A 24,729-nucleotide genomic window follows, 5' to 3' on the forward strand; every position below is an offset into this window, starting at 1 on the left:
ATACAGATTATGGACAACATACATAAAATGCCACAGTACACAGTATGATTTTGGTCCCACAGTAACTCCCTTTGGTCACTGATGTTCAAAATATCAGTGAAAATCAAAGCAGTGTATATTTGGCAACACTGTAAAGCATTTGAGTAGGACTTTGTGTAGACATCTTCGAATTCTTGAGATGTAGTTCCAACGTAGTTGCTTTCTACATTATTTTTTTTTCTTTCAATGAAACATGTCTTTAACTGAAACATGTCAAAAAAATAATAATAATAATTAAAAAATCTAAACGTATAAAAGAATCAGGGCAGTTAGTGTTGAATTTGCTGTGTCCAAATGTTAGTTTGGCTACAAGGGACTTCACATGAGATTCAATTAAGCAAACAGTATACAAGATTTCTGGTCCTAATACATACTGACAGTATGTGACAGCAGGTAAGAGGCACATTTTGGCACTTCAGATTTGGCATTCTAATTTTTTTGCTTGTCCACTGGATTTTTAGATAATGAATATGTCAGGCACTTGTTGGGTCTGGACAGTACTGAGCATTTGTCTTTTATATTTGATGTTTTTAATGAAGAGTGGTTCAAGTGATTTGGCTAAATATTTGCGGTCATCCCAGATGGAAGCAAACGGGACGGGTACGAAAGTGGCACTGTGTAAGCGTGTGCTGTTCACACATTGGACTTGGAACTGTCCTTGGATTGGCTGTGCTCTGCAGCCACCTCTGGAAGTGTGGGGGCGGAGCTTAGGACGGGGCTCCGGAAGGAAAAATGTTGGACAGGCAGCTGCACCTCTTCTAGCAAGTCATTGGGCTTCATCCTGTACAGGCAGCACAAAGACTGTCAATGAGACACTGACTACTACTTACTGCTGATGGTTGAAAAAGTCGATGGCATACTTCTACCAGGGTAAAGTTACCATAGGTGAGATCTTAAAGCATGTCACAATAATAAGAATGTCTCCTTTGTTGTCATAGGTTTAAAGGCCAAGCACCACCTAATAGACCTCCCTAAAGAGTTCACATTATCTTAGATACTACAAAAAATGCACATGTAAATTAAAACTAAAATAACATGTTCACTGAAGTAAATTGAAGGAAAAACCCAAAAAATGTCGCTCTGGAAATTCCAGAAAGTTGACGAGTGATGTCACTGGTTGTCATCAGACAGTGTGCTAACAGATATGAAGCTGCAATATGCACATTACCAGTAACCAGTGTAACTGGAACCAAGAAACTGGTATATGCTGTTGCAGTAGTCATGCTTGAGACAGTGGACAAGATAGAGAAAACAGTAGTGGTGATAGAAACATTTAAAGGAAGCAATATGAGAAATTGCAAAAATACCAGGGACTGAAAGAAGAGAGAATGTGGAGGGTTAGCATCAAGGTTGTCCCAGTGGTGATAGGGGAACCTGGGGCAGTGACTCCTAAGCTCGAGGAGTAGCTTCAACAGATCTCAAGAATGACATTGTCAATCTCAGTCCACAAGAGTGCAATCCTGGGAGCAGCAAAGCTAAAACTTCCAGACCTCTGGTAGAAGGCCCGATTGCCGAGCATGAAAGGGCCACAGATGTGAGACAGATACACACATGCATACACACAAACACACACTCTCTCTTTGTCTTTCTCTACAAATATACTAGAGCTGAGGAAGTAAAATTTGTGTAGTGCATGTGCCTTATCTTCAGTCAAAGGCTAAAATAACCTCTCATCTGTTGGAATGAAAGAAGAAATTTAAGTTAATTTCAGAAAGCATTACGTTCTTTGTTGTCATGCTTAAAAACAAACCTTTGACAATAATTATATATATATATATATATATATATATATATATATATTATATATATATATATATATATATATATATATATATATATATATATATATATATATATATATATATATATATATATGTGTGTGTGTGTGTGTGTGTGTGTGTGTGTGTGTGTGCGTGTGTGTGATTTGTTTTCCCACTGTACTTTACTGTATTATTTTTACTGTGCTAAGTGTATCAGAAATCAATTTCATTAATTTTTCACAGAAGCAGTATATATAGTAGCTATCTTAATCCACTGTTGTTTCGTTAGCAACATTGTAAAATCATATAAATTTAGCCATCGATATCTTTTATTTTTGTATTCTTCTTCATCAAAGGAATCAAACCCTCAGGCTCTAAAGCTCCGTTACCTTCGCCGCTATTTTCCAAAACTGCTGCAACTTCAGCAGCTGTAAACTTGTTTTACAACATTTTTGGAAATGTATCCGACGTGAAGGGAACGCCGTAATGATTTCATGATTGTTTATTGTTTAGTTTCACACAGATTGACACACAAATTCATCAATAACACACGTAGAAATGGATCAGCTCTGAGTGACAGACGAACAGACGAATCACACGGCGATCGTCCTGTGATTCGACGATGAATGACGGTAAAATGTACTAAAAGTGTTACTCGATTGGGGGCGGGAGAGTCTTCTTTTAAGCGCAGACTGACTGCAGACTTTTATTTATCTCAAATAAACAATCAATCAGGGTCCATGTCCTTCCTGATAAAAATTGGAGTTGGGAGCATTCATTTATTCTGGCATACATTACAGACTTTAAAGTTTTTTTCAGAATTGTCAAAAAATTATTTGTCAGTCGCATAGACGTAGTTTTGGGAGGGGACGGGGTGCGTGTCATTTAGCCTCAGGTTATATCTTGGTGACAAGCCTAAGGTTACATTATTATGTAAAGATTATTTTATTATTTGTTTAGCTTTTTTTAGTACGTTAAAAGCACAGTAACCTTGGACAGTTTAAGCGTATAGGCCTAAATATCCGACGCATGACATAGCAAGCAGAGTGTGAGCATCGCACAGCATGGAAGGCAGGTGCTCGCGACCAAGATGCCTTTGTTGATGAGCTGAGAATGAGAACGTGCTGTGACACGTCACAATGTGTCCATAACCTGGAATGTGTGCGTCATAAGAACAGAGTATCATATGTAAGAATATTTTTTACTGTAACATTACACATTGCGGACTCTGTGTGATCGAAAGTGCAAGGAGGAAGAGTACGATGGTCAGGAAACCGCATTATAATGGTGAGGTGTTTTTTTTTTGTTTGTTTGTTTGTTTTTTCAGATATATCCATCCATATGCCAAAGATTTTATGAGAATCCCATACGCCATATGCAATGGTTAACAAATAAACATTGTACAAAACTATCATGTACATTTCATGTTAAAATTATAATAGCTCTTACATACTTGCTAGGTCTATTTCATATTAAAAACATTCATGTAGTGTACGATCTGTAACTATGTATCAGATCAAAAGCATATGTGTACAGAAGGTGTCATAAAAATATGTAACTGTATATAAAATGTGTTAGACAAAATATAGAGTACCAGTCAAAAGTTCAGACACACCTGACTGAATGTATGTTTTTCATAGGTTTAAACTCATTATATTCTATGTTCTCAGGGGAACCTTTCCCATATGAGCCTTTTTTCAGGGGACCAGTTAGCAAGAGGTGAGTCCTTAAATCTCTCAATGTTCCTCCCATTTACTCCTTCATATCAGTTGACTTTAGTAAACTATTTAAAGCACACACATCATGGATCACAGAATGTCTGTTATTAGCTCTATACAAGAAATATATGAAGGCCATAGATCTACTAAAACTTATTTGAAAGTCATTTGACTTAGCTAAATAACTTTATTACATAATTGAAATGATACAAGTGTGTAGCAATACTTCTTGTTTTTCTTCAGGAGTTGTACAGACATTATCTGCTGTATGGCTTTTGTGGCTGCCATTGTCAGCTATATGCTTATTGGCATCCTGGGTAAGAAACATTTCCAACTACACTTTCATGGAAAAATGATTATTCTGGGCTTATAAGAAAGGTCTTTTACACATGTATGGCTTGTGAGATATCCTTCTAACAGAGGTTCTAACACAGCTTTGTTGTATGGAGACCCTCGTCATGTCCTGTTGCCCCGGAATTCCACTGGGATGTTCTGTGGATCTGGAGTCAATTTGTAAGTCCCTCACATACTGGATTAGTATTTATGTCTTCACAGGAATACCAAAACAGCACACTCAGTATGTAAGGAACACTGTCAATATTCTCTCAAATGAGTAGAACTAGCATTACAGTGGAGCTGTGCAGGTTCAAATCATGTGGATACATTAAAGAGCAACAGTGCAAGATGGGTTAGATTTTAGGTTAAATATTTTCATGATTGGCAATTCACAGCAACAAGTGGACCCAATCAAATCACACATGTTTAATGATTGCCTCTAAAACAAAGGGTCCAAACTCAGGTCTAGGAGTGTCACAACACTACGGAGTTTATTGTTTACCCCAATCAAACTCACCCTAGAAGAAAGAACATTTAGGGGAGTAATGGTGTGACTACACCACTGAAGCCTGATACACATGCTCAAAAAACTGAATAAAAATAGTTTCTTTAATTGGCTAATATTCATGTGTCAAGCTGCATTTGTTTCCAGCATCCTCTTGTGTTTCAGTGACAAACCAAATGTCCTCTACTTTGACGTTCTGAAGTGTGCCAGAGCAACCACAGAAATGGATGCCACTCTAGAGGGTCTCCAGTGTCCAACCACTCAAGTGAGATTTCCACAAAGATTTCCTGTTGAAATTGTACAGAGGCTGAACACGTTTGAATGTAGCCTATTAGAAATCTGCACATGAGACTCATTTATTACAAAACAGTTTATTATGTAGTATGTGAATGCAAGTTTGTAAGTCTGGGGGCTTGGGTATCTTTTTGTTGCTTGGCTTAGGAGCCTTTTTCTGTATCATGCAATGAACAATGAAGTGTAGATATAAATATGAAAAGCAACACTGTGTTTAGCTGCTCAAATAAGATCTCCTTCACTCTGTGTGTTTGTGCATTGGCTTGCAGGTCTGTGTTAAAAAATGCCCTTCGGAGTTCTGGAAGTTGCCCCCAGAGGCGTATGCCCCAGATGCCCTACCTAAAGACTTCTTTCAGCAGCAGTATTGTGATCCTAGACTTGACCTTGCCCAAACCACAATGGTAAAACCTCACACTGCAAATGAGCAATGTAACCAACTTTATCGCTGGCAAATAAATCCTCACCACCCCCTTGACAGAACAGAATCTGTCATATCAGAAGTCTTTGCAATATGCAACCCTTTGTTCCAAGTAGATGGAATTAATTCATTGGTTAAGCCAATCACACATACATAGGATTCAGTATGTTAATGAGATTTTCACATGCATTTCTACTACAGAGTGTTCAAGACATCCTCAATCAAGAGCTTTGTCCGTATTTCTACACCCCAAGTAAACCAGGTACAGACAGCAGGATTACCTTTACAACTACCTGTCTATTTGTCCATCCTGTTTTGTAACAGTTTGACTATGCTATGCACTAAAACATAACCAAACCACCAGGACTGTGCATTTACCGCCATCATAAGTCAGTAGGTTTCATTTTTAAAGTCATATTATTTTTCTGTTTCTCTGTGTCTCTCTCCCCTCAGCACTAGGGAAATGCCTGCCTAGCTTTGAACTACAGGACGTTCCTCCAGACTTCTCTCTCCCTGGATTCGCTTCCGTAGATGAAACAGTCAAGCACATAAAGAGTGCTATGGAGTAATCCTTCACACACACTCACACACACATATGCATGGATGGTTGGTGTTGATCTATAAGCTGCTTTTGCTGACCAGTATTTTTTGCTTGCAGCTCTCTTGTTTCAGGATTCAACTTTAAGTCAGTGGGGTTACGGATTTTTGAGGATTTTGCTACATCATGGTATTGGATATTAATGTAAGTTAGTTTTATACAAGATTGTATTACACCCAGACATTGTATAGTGTGTGTGTGTGTGTGTGTGTGTCTCTGTGTGTGTGTGTGTGTGTGTGTGTGTGTGTGTGTGTGTGTGTGTGTGTGTGTGTCTCTGTGTGTGTGTGTGTGTGTGTGTGTGTGTGTGTGTGTGTGTGTGTGTATATATATATATATATACAGAAAGATTTCAGTTGATTTTCCTTCATCAATCTGCATAGAATACAATACTATATGCAATACAATACTACATATAATACTGGCCAGCGAGATCTAGGGAGACTGTTTGTGGTTTCAAACTTCTTCTATTGGAGAATGATGGAAGCTACTGTGATCTTGGGCAGTTTCCAAGCTGCAGAATATTTCTTGTAACCTTCCCCTGATCTGTGTCTTGACACAATTCTTGACACAATTCTCTGAACTTCATGACTTGGCTTTCACTCAGACACTATGAACTGTGAGTCCATAAACAGACAGATTTCTGCCTTCCCTGATTATGTTCAGTCAATTCAGTGAAGCACAGGTGAACCCTAATGAAGTTAAAAAAAAATTACAGGGACCATTGATAGAAGTAGGATTCAACAGAGCTCAATAAAAAGTGTCTTAACAACAGACCTCAATATGTATGTTAATGCAGTATTTCAGACTTTTATTTTAAATAAATGTACAAAACATTATAAAAACCAATGTTTGTTTTCTTGTTGAGGAGTATTTTATCTAGATTGATGAGGAAAAATAGTTAAATCAATTTTAAGATGAGTAATACACAACAAATTTGAAACTTTCTGTATGCATTTTAAGTAAATATTTTTCTCTCTCTCTCTCTCTCTCTCTCTCTCTCTCTCAGAGGTCTGGTGGTTGCTATGGTTGTTAGCCTCATGTTCCTCCTGCTTATGAGATATCTGATGTTCGTGCTACTGTTGGCTCTCATCGTGGGAGTGCTCGTAGCTGCAGCGTATGGTAAGCCTGTACAATACATGTTTTAACATACCTGCCATTAGCGACCAGCTCACTGGGTAATAATTAAGCCCTTCATGAATGGTCTCCTGCTGCACTGAAACAAGGAAAATACCAAATTACTGTGGATGGTTCTATGACTGGCACTGATTTGCTGCCCTATAGTGTATGAACTCTGCATGGGACCCTTAATTTTAAAGACAAATTGCAGGGGGTTAGATTAGTGAATGAGGATGTAAGCTGTCTACTCTGTCTTTCTCAGGTATCTACTACTGTTACCGGGAATATAACCACTACAGACACTCCAAACTCACCCTCGGTGACATTACTTATAATTCAGAATTCTCTGTCTACCTTCAAGTGAAAGAGACGTGGCTGTTCTTCTGTAAGGGCTATCAGATTTTCTCACAAGACATGTATTGACAGTATATAAAGTAGAAACAAACATGTTGTAAAGAAAGGAATTTTTCTAAGAATGGACGCATGGCTTTGGTTTATACTGTTGCTGTATGTGAATGATTTTTGTGTGTTTGTGTTTATGTGGCAGTGGTGAGCCTGTGTCTTTTGGAATTCGTAATTTTACTCTTCCTGACACATCGGGGGAGGAGAATATCTGTTGCATTGGCACTGATCAAAGAGTCCAACAGGTAGAGCTTTTTAGGCCTTCAGACACATAGGCGGTAGTAAATATATCCATTGCCAGCATTTCTTTAAACAAATGTCAGCCATCTGCTATGTCCTTCTTGTTTTTGTTGTTGTTGCTGTTGTTTATAAACAGAAAATCACCTTGGATACAAGAAACCCATTAACATTTTTCTTCAAATCAGTGCAGTCTCGGCATTCCTACATTATTACTCATATAAAGCCACTTCGCGGGGGCAGCCTGTATAAAGGCTCTCTTGTGCTCTTAAGGCTACATGAGGCCTTTTGTGCTCTGTGCTGTGTGTAGGGCGGTGAGTTGTGTGACGACCACACTGGCTTACCCCTTGGTGACGTTCCTGCTGGTGGTGATAAGCATGGCCTACTGGGGAATCACTAGCCTGTATCCTCTGCCACTTCCTCTTCTCACCTACCTTCACTTCCTGCTAACAAAGCAAGGCAGTAACTGTATATCTGTCCTCGCCACTGAATTAGTGCTGTAGCTTGGATTGTATTGGTAGTTTGTTGTTGAAAATGTGCTTGTGTCAGTATTTTGTGTGTAGAGTGTGTGTGTTAGGCTGTGTCCTTGACCATTACTGCCCTCAGGTATTTGGCCACATCAGGTGCTCCTGTATACCATGTCGCTGCTCTCAACTCCTCCATAGCCAACTGTAGTTCTATCACAGGCTCAGAGATTTGCATTCCCAAGGTCAGTCGCCTACACACACCCACACACTATAAACCCAAACTGTAATATTGTTCCCTTTCAAATATATAGTATAACATTCACATTTTGCTATTTGCAGCTTCATACAGACATAATATGGTGAATGTATATGATATTCATATGATATTCATACTTCACAATGACTTATTTTAGATGCATTCAGATTACTGACATGTTCCAATAGCCTGGTAATGATTCATTTCACATCTCTTTCCTTTTATTTATACTGTTGTTGTTGTCTTCTTCTTGTTTCTTTTCAGGAATTCAGTGCTTCTCTCCATCCTGATTGTCCATCTGTGCGCTGTGTGTTTTTTAAATACGATGACACGGACTTGTTCTCAAGGATCGCACCCTACCTGCAGATCTATAATTTGCTGGCTTTCCTCTGGTGCGTGAACTTCATCATCGCCCTGGGCCAGTGTACACTAGCCGGTACCTTCGCATCCTTCTACTGGGCCTTCAGTAAACCAGCAGACATTCCCCCGTACCCTCTCTTACAAGCCTTCATCCGGACACTAGGGTACATAGCACTCGTGTTTCATCCCTGCTCCGCTCCGATTGCTTTGATATCAGCCACACCCGAAAGTACATTCCCTTGGTTTGGTGACTACTAACCTAGTACAGAGTCCTAACTGCTCCCCACCTCTAAAGTCTACTAAACTGCTTTTTTTCAAGGTGTCATGTCGGCTCTTTAGCATTGGGTGCTGTCATCCTTACCATATTCCAGGTCCCTCGGATGTTACTGGAATATCTTGACCATAGGTTCAGAGGTAACAATATATATAAAACCTTCATGACCTTAGTCCTGCTTTCTCCTGTCTGTAACTGTAGTGTGACACAATTGTCTACTCCACAGACTGCCGGAATTTCTGTTGTCAGTTTGTGATGATGTCCCTCAAATGCTGCTTTTGGTTCCTGGATAAATTCCTCAAGTTCTTCCACAGAAACACCTATATCATGGTGTGTCTCATATCCAGCTGCACACAAAAAAATGATCGATGCTGAAATAACTGTTTTTATGTGTCTTCAGTGATCGGTTGTCTAGCGTTAGTATGAGTATTAGATAAAAACTAAATGAAAAACTGTATGGTGTATATTAGTATGATATGGTTTTTTTTTCACTTTGTGGTAATAGCATCAAAGTATGTAATTGTGTCCATATGACTAGTGAAATTTACTGAGTGTACAATCTGACTCAACATGCTGTTTGTGGTTGATAATATACAGATTGCTATACATGGAAACAATTTCCATGTGTCTGGCAAGAATGCTTATATGCTCTTGAGGAGAAATATTAACCGGTAAGTCCTCAGACAGAGGAGATGTTTCGTACATATTATTGAACGTATGGGGTTGTGTGTGAATGTGAATGATTTAATGTTGCTGTTGTGGAACAAATTACTTCCATTTCCTTGTTTTGAAGGCAAAAATATTAACTGGAGGAATTTATCAGTACATACTCATGTGAAAATAATTTGTATACATATTTTTAATATGAGTACCAATTGTTCTAGCTCAAGTTTAGCACGATGTCCTTGACCATGTCCCTCTGTCCACAGGGTGGTGGTGTTGGACTGTGTTACAGACACACTGCTGTTTTCCGGCAAGGTGCTGGTGGTCGGATTAGTGGGTGAGAAATACAGTGTGAAGTCATGTGTATGTTACCCATACTACACTTCATCACATTTAAAAGGTACAACACACTTTAAAAGGTAACTCTGGGGGTTTTCTACATTCCCTGTAAGGTCTGCTGGCTTTCTTCTTCTTCTCTGGGAGAATCAGGCTGCCAGATGACAATTTCCAGATTCAGCTGCTGCATTACTACTGGTTGCCCGTTATCGTATGTATTGCCTCCACTGTCGGATAACCTCAGAACAAACTCAAGTGCTGACACTTGCTTCTGTGTGAGATCAAAACATCAGCATATTCAGTACACTGTATAAATGGGTTTAATGACAGCAACTGTAAAGTCACTTTATAAATAACCAGGATTTACACATTTATTCTGTAGAGCAGTGCCTGTTATAGTACTGACGGCCCAGCGTATATATCTACTACTGCTGTTTTTTTAGACGGTGATGGCAGGAGCTTACTTGATCGCTCAGGGCTTCTTCAGTGTGTACAGCATGTGTGTGGACACCCTTTTTCTCTGCTTCTGTAAGCCACACACACACCACACACACACACACACACACACACACACACACACACACACACACACACCTACTCATTCCACCAGTTCATGACACTGGGCACACAGTTGAAAGCTTGCATGGTCCAGTCCCTTTACTTCAGAGAGAGTAGAATTATAAAAAACATTATTAGCTCACATTTCAGTCTTAAGCTACTATATATTCCAATCAACAGGACTACATTGTTTTCACTTCCACTGTAATGTTTTTGTCTCCTCTAGTGGAGGATCTGGAGCGTAATGAGGGCACCATGCTGAGACCATACTACATGTCCGGGTCTCTGTGGCGAATCCTCAATAAGTCCTAAAGAGCCTTAAAAAAGACAGCTTTCGACCACATCCTTTTCCAAACTTTTCATAAATAAACCAAACAAGCATTTATGTTAGTATTTTTTTCTTTGTTACTGTAAAACTGCTCAGCATTCTGATCGCTGCTGTAATGTTCAGAAGACAGCTGACGGGGCCTCTTTCAGGACTGATTTGGTTTTGACCAAACAGCAGACACACACTGGATGTTCTGGCAAACACTGAGTAGGAGTAAGCTTGTGCCTAAATGTGGGGTATATGAGAAGTTTTAGTTCTTTGCTAACTCCTGATTATGCATAAAAGATCACATTCCATGGTATGCTACGATATTATTTTTTTATTTCTGAGTATAATAGAGAGTATACAAACTAGTAAGAATGACTGAGCTAAATGCAAATTTTCTTACTTTATTAACTGAATACTATTTTATATATGAAATATGTGAACGTTTACAACATATAGAATACATTTATGATGTGATACAACAGTTGATAAAAAAACAATAAGAATATAAAATCCCAGAAATCTATTTTCCTTTCTTTTTTCACACGTATGAAGTCATAAGCTCATCCACATGGCCCGTTATGACCAATACATGCACCATTCTGAACAGGCTTAGAGTAATTTTGATTTTCACACAATGCAATTTTTACAGAAGACAATGCCTTGAAAAAATGTCCAGTTCAAATGGTTTATACAGACTGGTTCTCAGCACTAAAAATGTACAGTACATCATTCATTACTTTCACTTTAAACCAATATATTTCATTTCTGGTTGGATTTTCTCTCATAAGGATTAATACCAATCAATTAAGACAGGTTTTCAATTAAAGACAAAGGTATAGTTGCCAGTAATAACTGGAACTTTAGAAGGGATCTAGCTCATTTGTATCACTGTAAAATATTTAACACAGATTTAGGACAGCTGGTGGTGTGCATCTAATTGTTAACATATACACTAGTACATCCACTAAAGCCTACCATAATGATATCAACACCAAATGCAACAAAGTAATTTTGTTTCCAATGCTGAAAATGTTAAATGAGAGTAAAACCAACAGAAAAATAGTTTTTGGCCTAGGCCAAACAAACGAGACATTACAATGGGCATGCCCCCCTTTAAAAGATTCACAGTAGAAATGTAAATATATGTATAATTTATTAATGTAACATAAAACAGCAATGAGAAAAATGCAAAAATACTATGGTGAAGGACATTGTGACAAAACACCTTGTGAATGACTATATTACAATCCTGTTTGGACAAGTTTGATCCTCAGTCTCTACCAGTGGTTAATTGTATCTTCTTATTAAAAAAAAGGAACCTTGTGGTCTGTAATGGATGGTCATTATATATATATAAAACAATTACAATGCTGCAAAAAAACAAACAAATTGACAGCAATATCAATGGCTATTTTAAATGACAATAAGGTAGAAACTGAATTATAAGAACAAAGCCATATATTCATCTGTTTTGAAAGAATTAAAATAGTTAATATCACTGTGGCTAGTTATACTGTGCACTAAGATATAGTTAGCTTCAGCTTGTGAATTGTATTTACAACTTGGATATGGATGTGAACTTTAATTTCCAGCATGTAACACAATTTTAAAATTTTACCCAGCATAAAGGTGTTTCCCTTCTGATCAGTTCACCTAAAATGAACAGAATCCAAAATAGAGAGCCACGTTTAAGAACCTTGATGTAAATTTCAGATGTAAACAAGGTGTAGCACTAAATAACAAGAGCCGCTTGGTTGTTCCCTTGAACCACTGAAACTGAATTGGGGAATGCTAGGGCTCTGTTCCAGTGTGAAGACCTTTCCAGTGATACTTCATCAATATTTACAAGAAAAAATGTGCTAAAATGTGCTACCTAACCAACTATTGTGCTTTTCTAGATTCTCCATTTACTATCTGGATCACACCACACCTCATTTCAACATCTCTTCACCAGACTTACACACAGAGGTATTATGCAGAGGTCAGTGAAAGGAACTGGGTTTTGGATTTCTCTGGCCATAACTGACACCAAAACAAAATTAAATACAGATTATGGACAACATACATAAAATGCCACAGTACACAGTATGATTTTGGTCCCACAGTAACTGCCATTGGTCACTGATGTTCAAAATATCAGTGAAAATCAAAGCAGTGTATATTTGGCAACACTGTAAAGCATTTGAGTAGGACTTTGTGTAGAGTTGCTCTCTACATTATTTTTTTTCTTTCAATGAAACATGTCTAACTGAAACATGTAAAAAAAAAAATAATAATAATAAAAAAATCTAAACGTATGAAAGAATCAGGGCAGTTAGTGTTGAATTTGCTGTGTCCAAATATGTTAGTTTGGCTACAAGGGACTTCACATGAGGTTCAATTAGATGATACCACACACTTCAGGATATAGAAATTACTATATTTTGTAATATATTAATTATATTTCCTGATATTTTCCCAAATTAATCATTGTCATTTCTCTGTGTAACATGTCAAAGGCCTGCGCTTAAGCAAACAGTATACAAGATTTCTGGTGCTAATACATACTGACAGTATGTGACAGCAGGTAAGAGGCACATTTTGGCACTTCAGATTTGGCATTCTAATTTTTTTGCTTGTCCACTGGATTTTTAGATAATGAATATGTCAGGCACTTGTTGGGTCTGGACAGTACTGAGCATTTGTCTTTTATATTTGATGTTTTTAATGAAGAGTCGTTCAAGTGATTTGGCTAAATATTTGCGGTCGTCCCAGATGGAAGCAAACGGGACGGGTACGAAAGTGGCACTGTGTAAGCGTGTGCTGTTCACACATTGGACTTGGAACTGTCCTTGGATTGGCTGTGCTCTGCAGCCACCTCTGGAAGTGTGGGGGCGGAGCTTAGGACGGGGCTCCGGAAGGAAGAATGTTGGACAGGCAGCTGCACCTCTTCTAGCAAGTCACTGGGCTTCACCCTGTACAGGCAGCACAAAGACTGTCAATGAGACACTGGCTACGACTTACTGCTGATGTCTGAAAAAGTCGATGGCAGACTTCTACCAGGGTAAAGTTACCATAGGCGAGATCTTAAAGCATGTCACAATAATAAGAATGTCTCCTTTGTTGTCATAGGTTTAAAGGCCAAGCACCACCTAATAGACCTCCCTGAAGAGTTCACATTATCTTAGCTACTGCAAAAACAGTATATCTGAATTAAAATGAAATTCAAGTAAATTTATGTCATATGTGAATTAAAACAGCGAAGTCAAGTAAATTGGCGGAAACACCCGATGACGTTCCGTAAATTCCAGAAAGTTTCCAAGTGATGTAACTGGTTGACAACAGCGAACAATGTCATGATCAAATACCATTATAACTGACTTAGACTGTGAATTTTCCAGTGCTGATCCTTCAAATCCTGAAGATATTTTTAAATTTGATGAAGATTTGCAGTGACAATGGGGGTGACTGTATCAGAACAGTGAAATTCAACCATTAAGACTTGAGCCAGAAATAGAAGAAGCTGCACCAGAGAGCAACAGACAACCTGACCCATTAGTCAGAATTGGGAATTCCTACTAGTAAAAGCCTTTTATATTAGCCATTATACTGAAAACAGATCCTAAAAGTAAAATGTATTACTACAAGGAATCTTGTCTATTAAAATGATTTATAGCAGGGGTGTTTGATTAGCTGGTTAGCTAGCTATTTCTCATTTTACTAGCTTGTCATGTGTCTAAGTGGCATTAATTAGTTAACGCTAGCAGTGCTCCCATTGGCTAATATCCAATGTCTTAGCTAAGCTAGCTAATGCATTTGCTTTAGTGGTCTAATATGTGTTTTTGGTAGGTTAATCATATGTCTCTAGGTTATATATGTCAAGCATTAAAATGTATGCATTATAATTACCTTCTCTTCTGTGTGGCTGACTTCTGCGTATTTCTAGTGCTAAATCTGTACATTAAAAAACCTGAAATAAGTTAACCACTCAAGTTTTTGGAAAGATGCTGGAACATTATGAGAAATGTAGCTAGTTCGCTAAATAATGAACATTAGAAACCTTTTTATGACAGTAGCTTTTAATGACAGTAGCTAAGGCTAGCTAGCTAATTGCAAATATTCAGTTATCGTTATTGTTGTAAAACCAATCTATGTTAAATTCACATTCACAAGATAATCTATAAATCTCCATAATACAACTATGTGGAGTACTTTTAGCCTATTATGGTTTCAGCCACAAAGCTTAGCAAGTCGGTCAGTTTTTGCACTACAGATAACGGAGTAAGCGTCCGGCCCTTTCCAATGTGCCCTTTTAAAGCTGAATTTTGTCAATTTTGGGGATACAACACACCTTTTTATCATTTTGTATCATTTACTGCATCAACTTCTTATGATAAGCGGTTTTAACAGTTACTTATCTGAACAGATTTGCATTAAAAATATCTGTGATTAATTTACAACTAGACATACTGCTAATTCAAGATATCTCTAAATACAGTTTGAGTTGACATAATGCTAATTCAAGATATCGCTAATTACTTTGAGTAGACATAATGCTAATTCAAGATATTGTTATTTACAGTTTGAGTAGACATAATGCTAATTCAAGATATTGTTAATTACAGTTTGAGGAGACATAATGCTAATTCAAGATATCGCTAATTAGTTTGAGTAGACATAATGCTAATTCAAGATATCTAAATACAGTTTGAGTAGACATAATGCTAATTCAAGATATCTCTAAATACAGTTTGAGTAGACATAATGCTAATTCAAGATATTGTTAATTACAGTTTGAGGAGACATAATGCTAATTCAAGATATCGCTAAATACAGTTTGAGTAGACATAATGCTAATTTAAGATATCGCTAAATACAGTTTGAGTAGACATAATGCTAATTCAAGATATTGCTAATTAGTTTGAGTAGACATAATGCTAATTCAAGACATCTCTAATTACAGTTTGAGTAGACATAATGCTAATTCAAGATATTGTTAATTACAGTTTGAGGAGACATAATGCTAATTCAAGATATCGCTAAATACAGTTTGAGTAGACATAATGCTAATTCAAGATATCGCTAAATACAGTTTGAGTAGACATAATGCTAATTCAAGACATCTCTTATTACAGTTTGAGTAGACATAATGCTAATTCAAGATATCGCTAATTAGTTTGAGTAGACATAATGCTAATTCAAGACATCTCTAATTACAGTTTGAGTAGACATAATGCTAATTCAAGACATCACTAATTAGTTTGAGTAGACATAATGCTAATTCAAGATATTGTTAATTACAGTTTGAGGAGACATAATGCTAATTCAAGATATCGCTAATTACAGTTCGAGTCGACATAATGCTAATTCAAGACATCTCTAATTACAGTTTTACTAGAATGAATGATGTCACATTTGCCGTTGATTTGTACAGGAGATTCAAAATATCTGAAATTCATTATTCATATATGCAATATAAATTTAAGATAGCCAAAATGATATTACCACTAATTGTAAAGCAAATCATAGGTATGTCCACTTTGTTTCTGACTAGTTATAAATCTAATTCAAGATTCAAAAAATGTCTTCATGAATTAAGATATCTTAAATTGTATTAGGGAGAGTCAAACAAAACCCATTATATGTTAAAACCGCTTTCCATACTAGAGTTGTTGTTCACCATCTACATCACACGGTTGACATTTATGATAGATTCCAAAGACAGCGGGTGAGGCAAAACAACAATTTTTAAGCTGTATTCCAATTTTTAAACCCAATTTTTAAAAAAGAAAATTAAAAATTTGAACGATGGATAAAAAACCATCGATAGTCACAATTTAGAAACTCAAATTTTCCTGTTTTTATGTTTCTGACACTCATATTAGCTGATTAAAAGGGATTTGACCTGAGATTTTTAAACTGGGCTGCACATATAAACCTGCAGTGTAACACTGAGTGTTTTAGCCAGCAGTTGAGCTTACCTGCCCTCAGGGACTCTGCGGAGGCTCTCTGTTCTGCTGCTCACTCTGCTGGAGCTGCCAGCCTTGCTGCGTCTCTCTGCCTGCAGTGCTGCGCTCCTTTCCCTGCTTCCCCGGCTAGATGCCCTCCCTGAGCCATTGCCTTGATCTGTCTGCTCCCGTGCGGATGCCTCGGATGAACCCCGCAGCTCTGGCTCCGTGCTGTGGGTGGTTGCGTGGTGGTTGCCCGTGCCGATGAGGATGGGGGAGGTAATGGCTGATGGAGCGCCGGTGTTGGTGCCCATAGACTTGGAGATGACTTTGAGCTTGTGCGAGCCGGGCTTGTGGTGCTTCTTCTTGTGCTGCACATGGCTGTTGTGCTTTAGGAAGAACTCGCAGGACTCCTGCAGGACACGTCGACTCTCGCTGATAGGACTGAGAGTGGGAGAGAGAGCATTCTCATTGTGTAATTGTAGTGCTTTAGTGCTTTTCAGTGGACTTAAATCATTAGCTGGTATATGAACAGATGTCACAAAGACCAACATAAAAACATTCATATCTAGTGTATTTCTATCTGCTATTTAGTTCTGGTTTGGTTAATGCCAAAATCTCAGATTTAAGGTAACAGAACAGCTGGGCAGTCACTCCCGTTTACAGAGAGAAGAGCAGATTAATCTAATGTCTGGACTAAAATCTGACCGGGTGAATAATGTTCAAGTTTAAAAGTTGTAATATATTACCAAGGGCACCTGAGTTAGAAGGGCATGAAAACAGCCCTGGAACACTGAGAAGCAATGTAGAAGATCTCTTCAATGCTTACTCCTGCAGATATGCCTCTCTGCCTTTACCTTACAACCAGTTGTAATGACATTGTTGCCAATCAGTTGAATTCATAGGTTATTGATTAGATAAACTTGGACAGAGTTTAGATTCAGAGCTCAGGGCACAGGACTTAGGGCATTAGAGATTTCAGATCAGATGGTGATTCTTCATAGAACTTTACAGTCTTCAACCACTATGTTTAACAGGCTCACTCTTTCTTGCGTGTCCTGTTGAAGAAGTAGGCCCACTCTGAGCAGGTTTTCTTGCTGCTGACCCAGAAAACAGCCGAGATGCCCACTACCAGCGTCATCAGGTATTTAACCAGGAACAGAGACAGGTCTGGCCGAGCAGCAACCGTTCTCTGGAACCCCAACAACCAAAACAACAATCAAGTCAAATTGTATTCAAGAAGAAGACACGGGGTTTCTTATTAATGTACTGAACTGTGTTGTAACTGTGTTAGTAGTGCCAGTTTCATGTTACTGGGAATTCTGCACCAGCACATCACTAAGAGTGATGCGTTTGCATGTACGTAAAGAGTTTTCTATGTCTCTATATACATACGCACTCATACACACACACATACACACACACTGTGTGTGTTGACTGTAAAGCATCCTTGAACATTACAATATTTTGTTGTTGTTTATCTAGTTTCCTCTCTACACTTGTAAAATTCAGTGTGACACAATAACTGATGTATATATATATCATGTATATCATGTGCATCAAGTTAAGTGTGCTCACACCTGTGTTATGACATTAATGTCACCTTAACTAGTGGCAAAAAACACAGCGACAAATAATAAAAACAAACAAGTAAACAAACCATTCTAGCAGGCCAAAATGGCTCATAGACAACAGCACTGTATTTGCATCTAAACTTATTCCAGTGCAATTGCTGGTTTACACGGACTGCTTATGCCCATTTTATTTTCAATATTTTGGAGTACTGACCCTGAATCTGACACTGTTTGAGGTTACATGTGTGCATTATTTATTTATGACAAATGCAGATCTAATTTTTCCATTGTTCATCTCAAAGTGTTCAAGGTTGGATGCATTTCACTGTCACTGGTGTGTTGGTGTACCCCCCCCTAGAGTGTTTGGAGCCCACCAATAGGACATACAGGAGCACCTCAAAACCACTGCTGCTTGGATTTACAGAGGAAAGCGTTTGTGTTTGGCTCATAGGGAAATATGACAGTGAACAGGGGTGAGGCCGGCTCTTACTCTGTAGGAGCAGGGGATGCTGTACTGCTGACAGTGCTCGTTGACCCAGGTGTTCTCCCAGGTGCTGCGCTGTGCTTGCTCATACAGGTAGCAGGCCAGCAGCGTGAGCAGGGGCAGCAGGTAGAGGCCGCTGAACATGCCGATGCGGATCATGAACTTCTTCAGCTTCTCCTGGTTGCGCTCGTCGTGCTGGATCACCTGCCGCACGTGGTTCAGTGAGACGATGCCGGCCAGCAGGAGTGAGAGGCCAGCCAGCACTCCCAGGGCCTGCGGGGCCAGCACGAACCAACGGAGGGCAGCCAGATCGTACAGGCCCACGAAGCACACGCCGCTGATGCTGTCACCCTCCACCTTGTTGAGGGCCAGCAGCATGACGGTGAGGCTCCCCGGGAGGCCCCAGGCTGCCGCGTGGAACCACACCGCTTTCTTCTCGATGGCCTCGCAGCTCCATTTGGGCCCCGCAGCCAGGAACCAAGTGATGGTGAGGATGACCCACCACACCATGCCAGCGGTAGAGAAGAAGTAGAGCATCATGAAGAGCAGAGTGCAGCCTTTGCTCTGGCTGCCCTGCACCACAGTTGCAACGGCACCTGGCTGGGTGGGCTTGCTGCACGCCGCCTCGTTGCCCAGCAGGAAGCCAACAAAGTAGATGAGGGACACAATGCTGTAGCAGACGGCATAGAAGATGATGGGCCGCTCCGGGTAGCGGAAGCGCTTGACGTCGATGAGGAAAGTGAGGAAGGTGAAGAGCGTGGCACACAGGCAGACGGCAGAAGAGATGCCAATGAAGGTCTTGGCAAACTCAATTTCTTGCAATTTGAAGTACATATTGTCGCACGGGGGCGCACAATCCTGGGCACCCAGGAAGGAGGAGCCCTGACCAGGGCGGGTCTTCAGCTGCAGGGGACACCAGAAGCCCAGATCCCTGCTAGCTGATGGGGAAGCTTTAGGTGTGGTCATGTCCTTTACAGGTGGGCCAGGAGATCCATTTACAGAGTCACAGGGCTCCAACCTATTACAATAAGAAGAAAAACTAAACCAAATAGATTGGGTAAGCTAAACTTGAGTATTTCATGGCTGAAAAGAAAAACCAGACTAATAAAATTTGGAAGTACATCTTTCACACTACTAAGCAAAACTCTATAAATAGGCACCCATAAAGGAAAACTCATCTTTTTTAATACCCAGTTAGAAAGAGACCATAATGATACTGCTCAGTCATTAAGACACCGAATTATACTCAACGAACACCCTTCTTTACCAAGAATTCATAAACTGTTGTTATGACATGTTAATAACTTTCTATATATACTTGGTTATGCACTAGGTGGCCTTATGTAACCTCAGAGTATTCAGAGACTCAGTGAAAAGAGTGCTGGTCTACAGGAAGAAGTTGGCTCCGCTGACCAGCACATGCGTGCGCACATCCGTGTGGCTGATCACCTGTGACACTGGAGCTCTGGTGGCCAGCTGATGTCAAAGGTGCGCATGTCGCTGTCACAGTCTGCGAGGATGCGCTCACACTGCCCCCTGCAGGGCCGGAGCACATGTGTCTGCTCGGTGCACTGTGGGACAAAGGCCTGGCACAGGAATAGGTACACATCTGGAGAACAGCGCAAGGTAGCCAGTGGCATGAATTGCTGCAAAACAAAAGAGGTTACACTTCAGATCTGGCACCATGGAAACAGGGTAAGAGCTGAGCCTCAGGCATCACACATGAGCTTTTAAAGCACACAAGCAAGAAAAGCTGAAAAAAACAAAACAAAAAAAAAAAACACCCAAGTTACCACATCTGCCCCTTAAAAAGAGACAAAAAGAAAATCTCGTCTGCTTTCAAAGGCGGACACAGACTGCATTGTCAAGAGCCGCGGCTTGGAACTGCAATCTTTCATGATTTAATTTCTCTTTAAATGCTCCAGGGAAAATCAGAACATGATTTATTCACAGCTCCTGTTTAACTAACTGCCTAAAGACTTTTAGAATCTCTATGACGAACACTTCGTTCTATCATACGACTATATAATAAAAACTACAAACTATATTTCCTGCCTCAGCTATGTTTTTGTCTTCCTGGTAACTTTGCTGTATTTCAGTTATTAATGCTGATGAACATGCTGTCATAACTGTAGCATGAAAGCGAAAACAAATGTGTTGTTGGCCTTTTAGCAGGAGCCTTTGCTCCTATGTACCTGCAAGACGAACATTTAAAAGTGACAAAATCAACTGCTGTGCCCAAATTTGTGTGGTGTATTGACACAGAATGTCCCAGTCTCCTGAGACCCTGACTGAACTGATATTTGTGAACTGGGTCTCAAGTCGGTAGGTGAGTGTGAGCTAGATTGTGGCACTTTAATGCATGTCATTGTTATCAGTTATAGTGCAGGAACTGCATGTTAATAGACTATTTACCAGGGGTTTCACTGAGAGGAGCATACTTTGATCAGGAAAGGGGTGGAGTTAACTTCCTGTTCTTTAATCATGCTATTAAAAGTAACCCTGAAGAGCAGTGTTAGTCACAGCAGGACGCTGCACTCTTTCCTCGGTCAATAAACTTAATCTTGCCCAGTCCGAACCCCGCATCTCAGCGGATATTCACACCCAGGCAAAGTAAGCAAATCATCCAAAAAAAGCTGAAAATGTTTTGTACCAGAAAAAAATGCAAGCCCATTATATACTTGTACCCACACCCTTGCAAACAAATGATCCAAAATGCTGAAATATCCTAAATCTGTTCCAGAAAATAAATGCCAGCCTCATTATATAGCAGTGTATTCATGTGTCTGCTGTTCTATCTTTTTCTGCTGTGACACGTACCTTTGCTGTTGCCACGCCGACGCTGACACCCCCCCTACACACACACACACACACACACACACACACACACACACACACACACACACACACACACATACACACACACATACACACACACATACACACACACATACACACACACACACAGCTGGTCTGCATGTTTTTTTCTCTCCCTTTTTCCTTCCTTCCTCTGCTGTGGTGAGTTTTAAATCAAAGGCCTGAACACTAAAGTGACGAGTGCCATTCCCCAGTGACCAGAACTGCTTTGGCTCCCATTATTCGATACAGTAACAAAAGGAGTCAGCTGATCTTTCAGCACTCCCTGCTCACAAAGCCTGTGTGAAACTCAATCTGTCAGACATGGTCGAGAAAGTTCCTCTGCTGGGCAGAAACACTACACCTCTCTACAGAAGAGACTACAGAGAATACTCAGTACTGCATAGTTTATCTACACCTCTCTACAGAAGAGACTACAGAGAATACTCAGTACTGCATAGTTTATCTACACCTCTCTACAGAAGAGACTACAGAGAATACTCAGTACTGCATAGTTTATCTACACCTCTCTACAGAAGAGACTACAGAGAATACTCAGTACTGCATAGTTTATCTACACCTCTCTACAGAAGAGACTACAGAGAATACTCAGTACTGCATAGTTTATCTACACCTCTCTACAGAAGAGACTACAGAGAATACTCAGTACTGCATAGTTTATCTACACCTCTCTACAGAAGAGACTACAGAGAATACTCAGTACTGCATAGTTTATCTACACCTCTCTACAGAAAAGACTACAAAGAATACTCAGTACTGCATTTTATCTAAAGTTTCAATGAATTCTTCAAGTATGCAGTGCATGTTCACAACATAATCCACTCACACAAAGCTGTGCAAACAACTCTCATAGGCTGCTTTTTTTTTTACATTATTTTTACATCATATTTGCATTACATAAATGGGTCTAAATAAGTCTAGTAAAGCAAAGCATGATTTTTAAGTTGCAATTTTAGAGTGAAGGCAAGTGCATTGGTGAAGGTGTCATAATTTTGGAATCATTACCAGTTTCATTGACAGTCTCACCTTTTCATTTTATCATTAAAATATCAATCAGAACTGTTGAAACGGCCCCACTGACGCCATACGTACCTGCATCTTATTGGCAGCGATGTCCTGGTCGTAGTGCTCAAGCATGTTTGGGAAGAACGTCATGTTGTAGGGCATGCCCTGGCACCACTGAACACGCACTGGCTCACAGGTGAAAAGGCTGTGAGCCAAGCACAAGTCAGCCAGCCCCATATACACCCCTAACCTCAGCCATACACGGTGTAGCATGGTGCTAGCTACTCCACCGCAGTCTGTTAACAGGAAAGCATCCGAGGGGAGGATGTTGCTTGGGGTTTGGATAATATGGCAGGTTCTATTCCTCCGGACACCACGATGTCATGGGCCAGGATCATGTCCGTGGACAAAAGCAGCCAGTCGGCATAGGGATCACACTTCTGATTGTTGCAACTGGTCACAGCGTAGTCTGAAACGTGGATCTAACCTGTCACACAAATTGTATTCTTTTTTTTTCTTTTTTTTTAAAGACAGTATAGTTGTAATATAGGTCTACTTTCATGGATATACCGCGCTTGAAATAATGTTCGACGACGATAAAACAGCTCGGCTTCAAGTGTTAGACAAATGTGTATCCTTTGTGTTTGGCCGACTGGGATAACGCAGATGCTTCAGATTACTTGCTTGGCGAGTTTTTCTCTCTTTGAAAACTTTCAATTGAGCGCAGTTTGATCAATAATTTCTGCAGCTAGACTGTTCTACGTAAAGTTGCAAATATTAAATAATTTAATAAAGACTTATATTCCCCCCAGGGTGTGACAGTTCTATCATATTTTATTATATAGCTTAGCAAAGGACTTGCTCGTACACACATGCTGTAGTGAACAGTTGGAATGTCGGGCAGTTTGATTTCAGTTCATGCCTTGACGTTGGCTGTCTGAAAGCCAGACACATATATAACTTTTTAACACGAGTTAGACACGAAAAATAGGGAGGAACACATCAATCCAAGTTAACTAGTTAACAGGTTAACTAACTGCATATTGGTTAAGAATTTTTCATTTTCTAATAGTCACGTTTGATTCCAGTTAGCGAAAAACGTTTTCTTTGTCCCGCACGGCAACTTTGAAGTTTTAAAGGTTTTTAAAAAGGCATATTTATGGACGAAAGTATTCTTAAATTAACCGTAGTAAAACTAGTTTTCAGGTCAGTCGTAAGAAACACGTCTTACCTACCTACACAGCTTGCAAATGTAGATTGGTGTCGATATTCCTTCGTTATCTGTTCATTTTGTATCGTTCTGTACGCTACTGTATCATACTTGAGTAAATTCCTCTGTACTGTGCATTCTTTAGTTTAAAAATAATCTTCTTCAAAGACCCGTAGCACTGCTAGGGCCTTGCCAAAAGTCGGTTCGTACGAGTCTGTAGTTACGGGCTTCCTGAGGAAAATCAAGGGGTGCGTTCGAGTTACGTAAATTTTGTCCAGATTTTATGATCTACATATCATACACAGCAAGGATATCGAGACAGTAATGATTCGAAGATCAGCGAAGCTACGCAGATTTGCGTAAATAACACAGGATGTCAACTGGAACATGCGCAGAAAGTGCACGTTAACAAAGCGAACGTCAGGTAACGATCAACCAAGCAACATCGTAGCCTGTATTTTAGTAGTCCAAACACTACAAAGTTGTTCCAGGTTCTGTTAACACTGCGATAATATGTAGCCATGTCAAGTTCTAAAATATCTAATACGAGAGAAAAATACAGAATACAACAGCGTAAAAAAATTCTAACAGAAGACTGGATGTTTTTAAAAATGGCCCCTAGAGGGTAGAGTAGGTTACAGCAATAGTTTGGGATAATGAAATTTGAAATAAGCCTAAGTAATAGCAGATAATTATAGTTATCCTGTATGCCATGCTTATAGCTTTTTTGTTTAACAACGGTAATGTGCAGTCTGCATATTTCAGTTCGTAGGCTACAAAAAAAGCTGGATTCCGTACTATTGCCATTGAAATGTTATAAAAGGCCATTGCAAGTAGGCTAAGGGAATATTAATTTACTGATAGCAAATACGGCGTTTAAGTAGGGCTTTATATTATTGCAATATTTGCAAGCACATAACGAACTTTTAGGCTACAAAACTAAATAATCTACATTTAAATGAACATCATATTGCAGTCGCGCTTCTCCAGAGTGACACG

The 24,729-nt window shown here is 39.4% G+C and overlaps 2 protein-coding genes across 2 annotated transcripts; one reads left to right on the plus strand and one right to left on the minus strand.

Annotated features, from left to right (window-relative positions):
* The first annotated feature begins 2,421 nt into the window (after positions 1-2,421).
* LOC118241454 (choline transporter-like protein 4) lies at positions 2,422-10,787 on the plus strand. Its single transcript, XM_035526473.1, has 20 exons — positions 2,422-2,431; positions 3,470-3,518; positions 4,524-4,623; positions 4,922-5,053; positions 5,272-5,332; positions 5,524-5,635; positions 5,729-5,812; positions 6,675-6,787; positions 7,047-7,169; positions 7,332-7,431; positions 7,734-7,826; positions 8,030-8,132; positions 8,411-8,670; positions 8,826-8,920; positions 9,007-9,110; positions 9,378-9,451; positions 9,710-9,780; positions 9,896-9,990; positions 10,223-10,307; positions 10,564-10,787. Exons 1-20 carry the CDS (start codon positions 2,422-2,424, stop codon positions 10,647-10,649), a joined length of 1,950 nt encoding a protein of 649 aa, XP_035382366.1. The 3' UTR covers positions 10,650-10,787.
* A 2,623-nt stretch (positions 10,788-13,410) lies between these two features.
* Positions 13,411-24,034, minus strand: fzd6 (frizzled class receptor 6). Its single transcript, XM_027007949.2, has 7 exons — positions 23,756-24,034; positions 22,608-23,007; positions 20,088-20,284; positions 18,645-19,656; positions 17,624-17,772; positions 16,614-17,024; positions 13,411-13,607 (listed from the first exon to the last, which is right to left on the minus strand). The coding sequence occupies exons 2-7, from the start codon at positions 22,791-22,793 to the stop codon at positions 13,460-13,462; spliced, it is 2,103 nt and encodes a 700-aa protein (XP_026863750.2). The 5' UTR covers positions 22,794-23,007; positions 23,756-24,034; the 3' UTR covers positions 13,411-13,459.
* Between the last annotated feature and the right edge of the window lie 695 nt (positions 24,035-24,729).

The sequence above is a fragment of the Electrophorus electricus genome, chromosome 5, assembly GCF_013358815.1.
Source record: "Electrophorus electricus isolate fEleEle1 chromosome 5, fEleEle1.pri, whole genome shotgun sequence".
NCBI classification, from domain to species: domain Eukaryota; kingdom Metazoa; phylum Chordata; class Actinopteri; order Gymnotiformes; family Gymnotidae; genus Electrophorus; species Electrophorus electricus.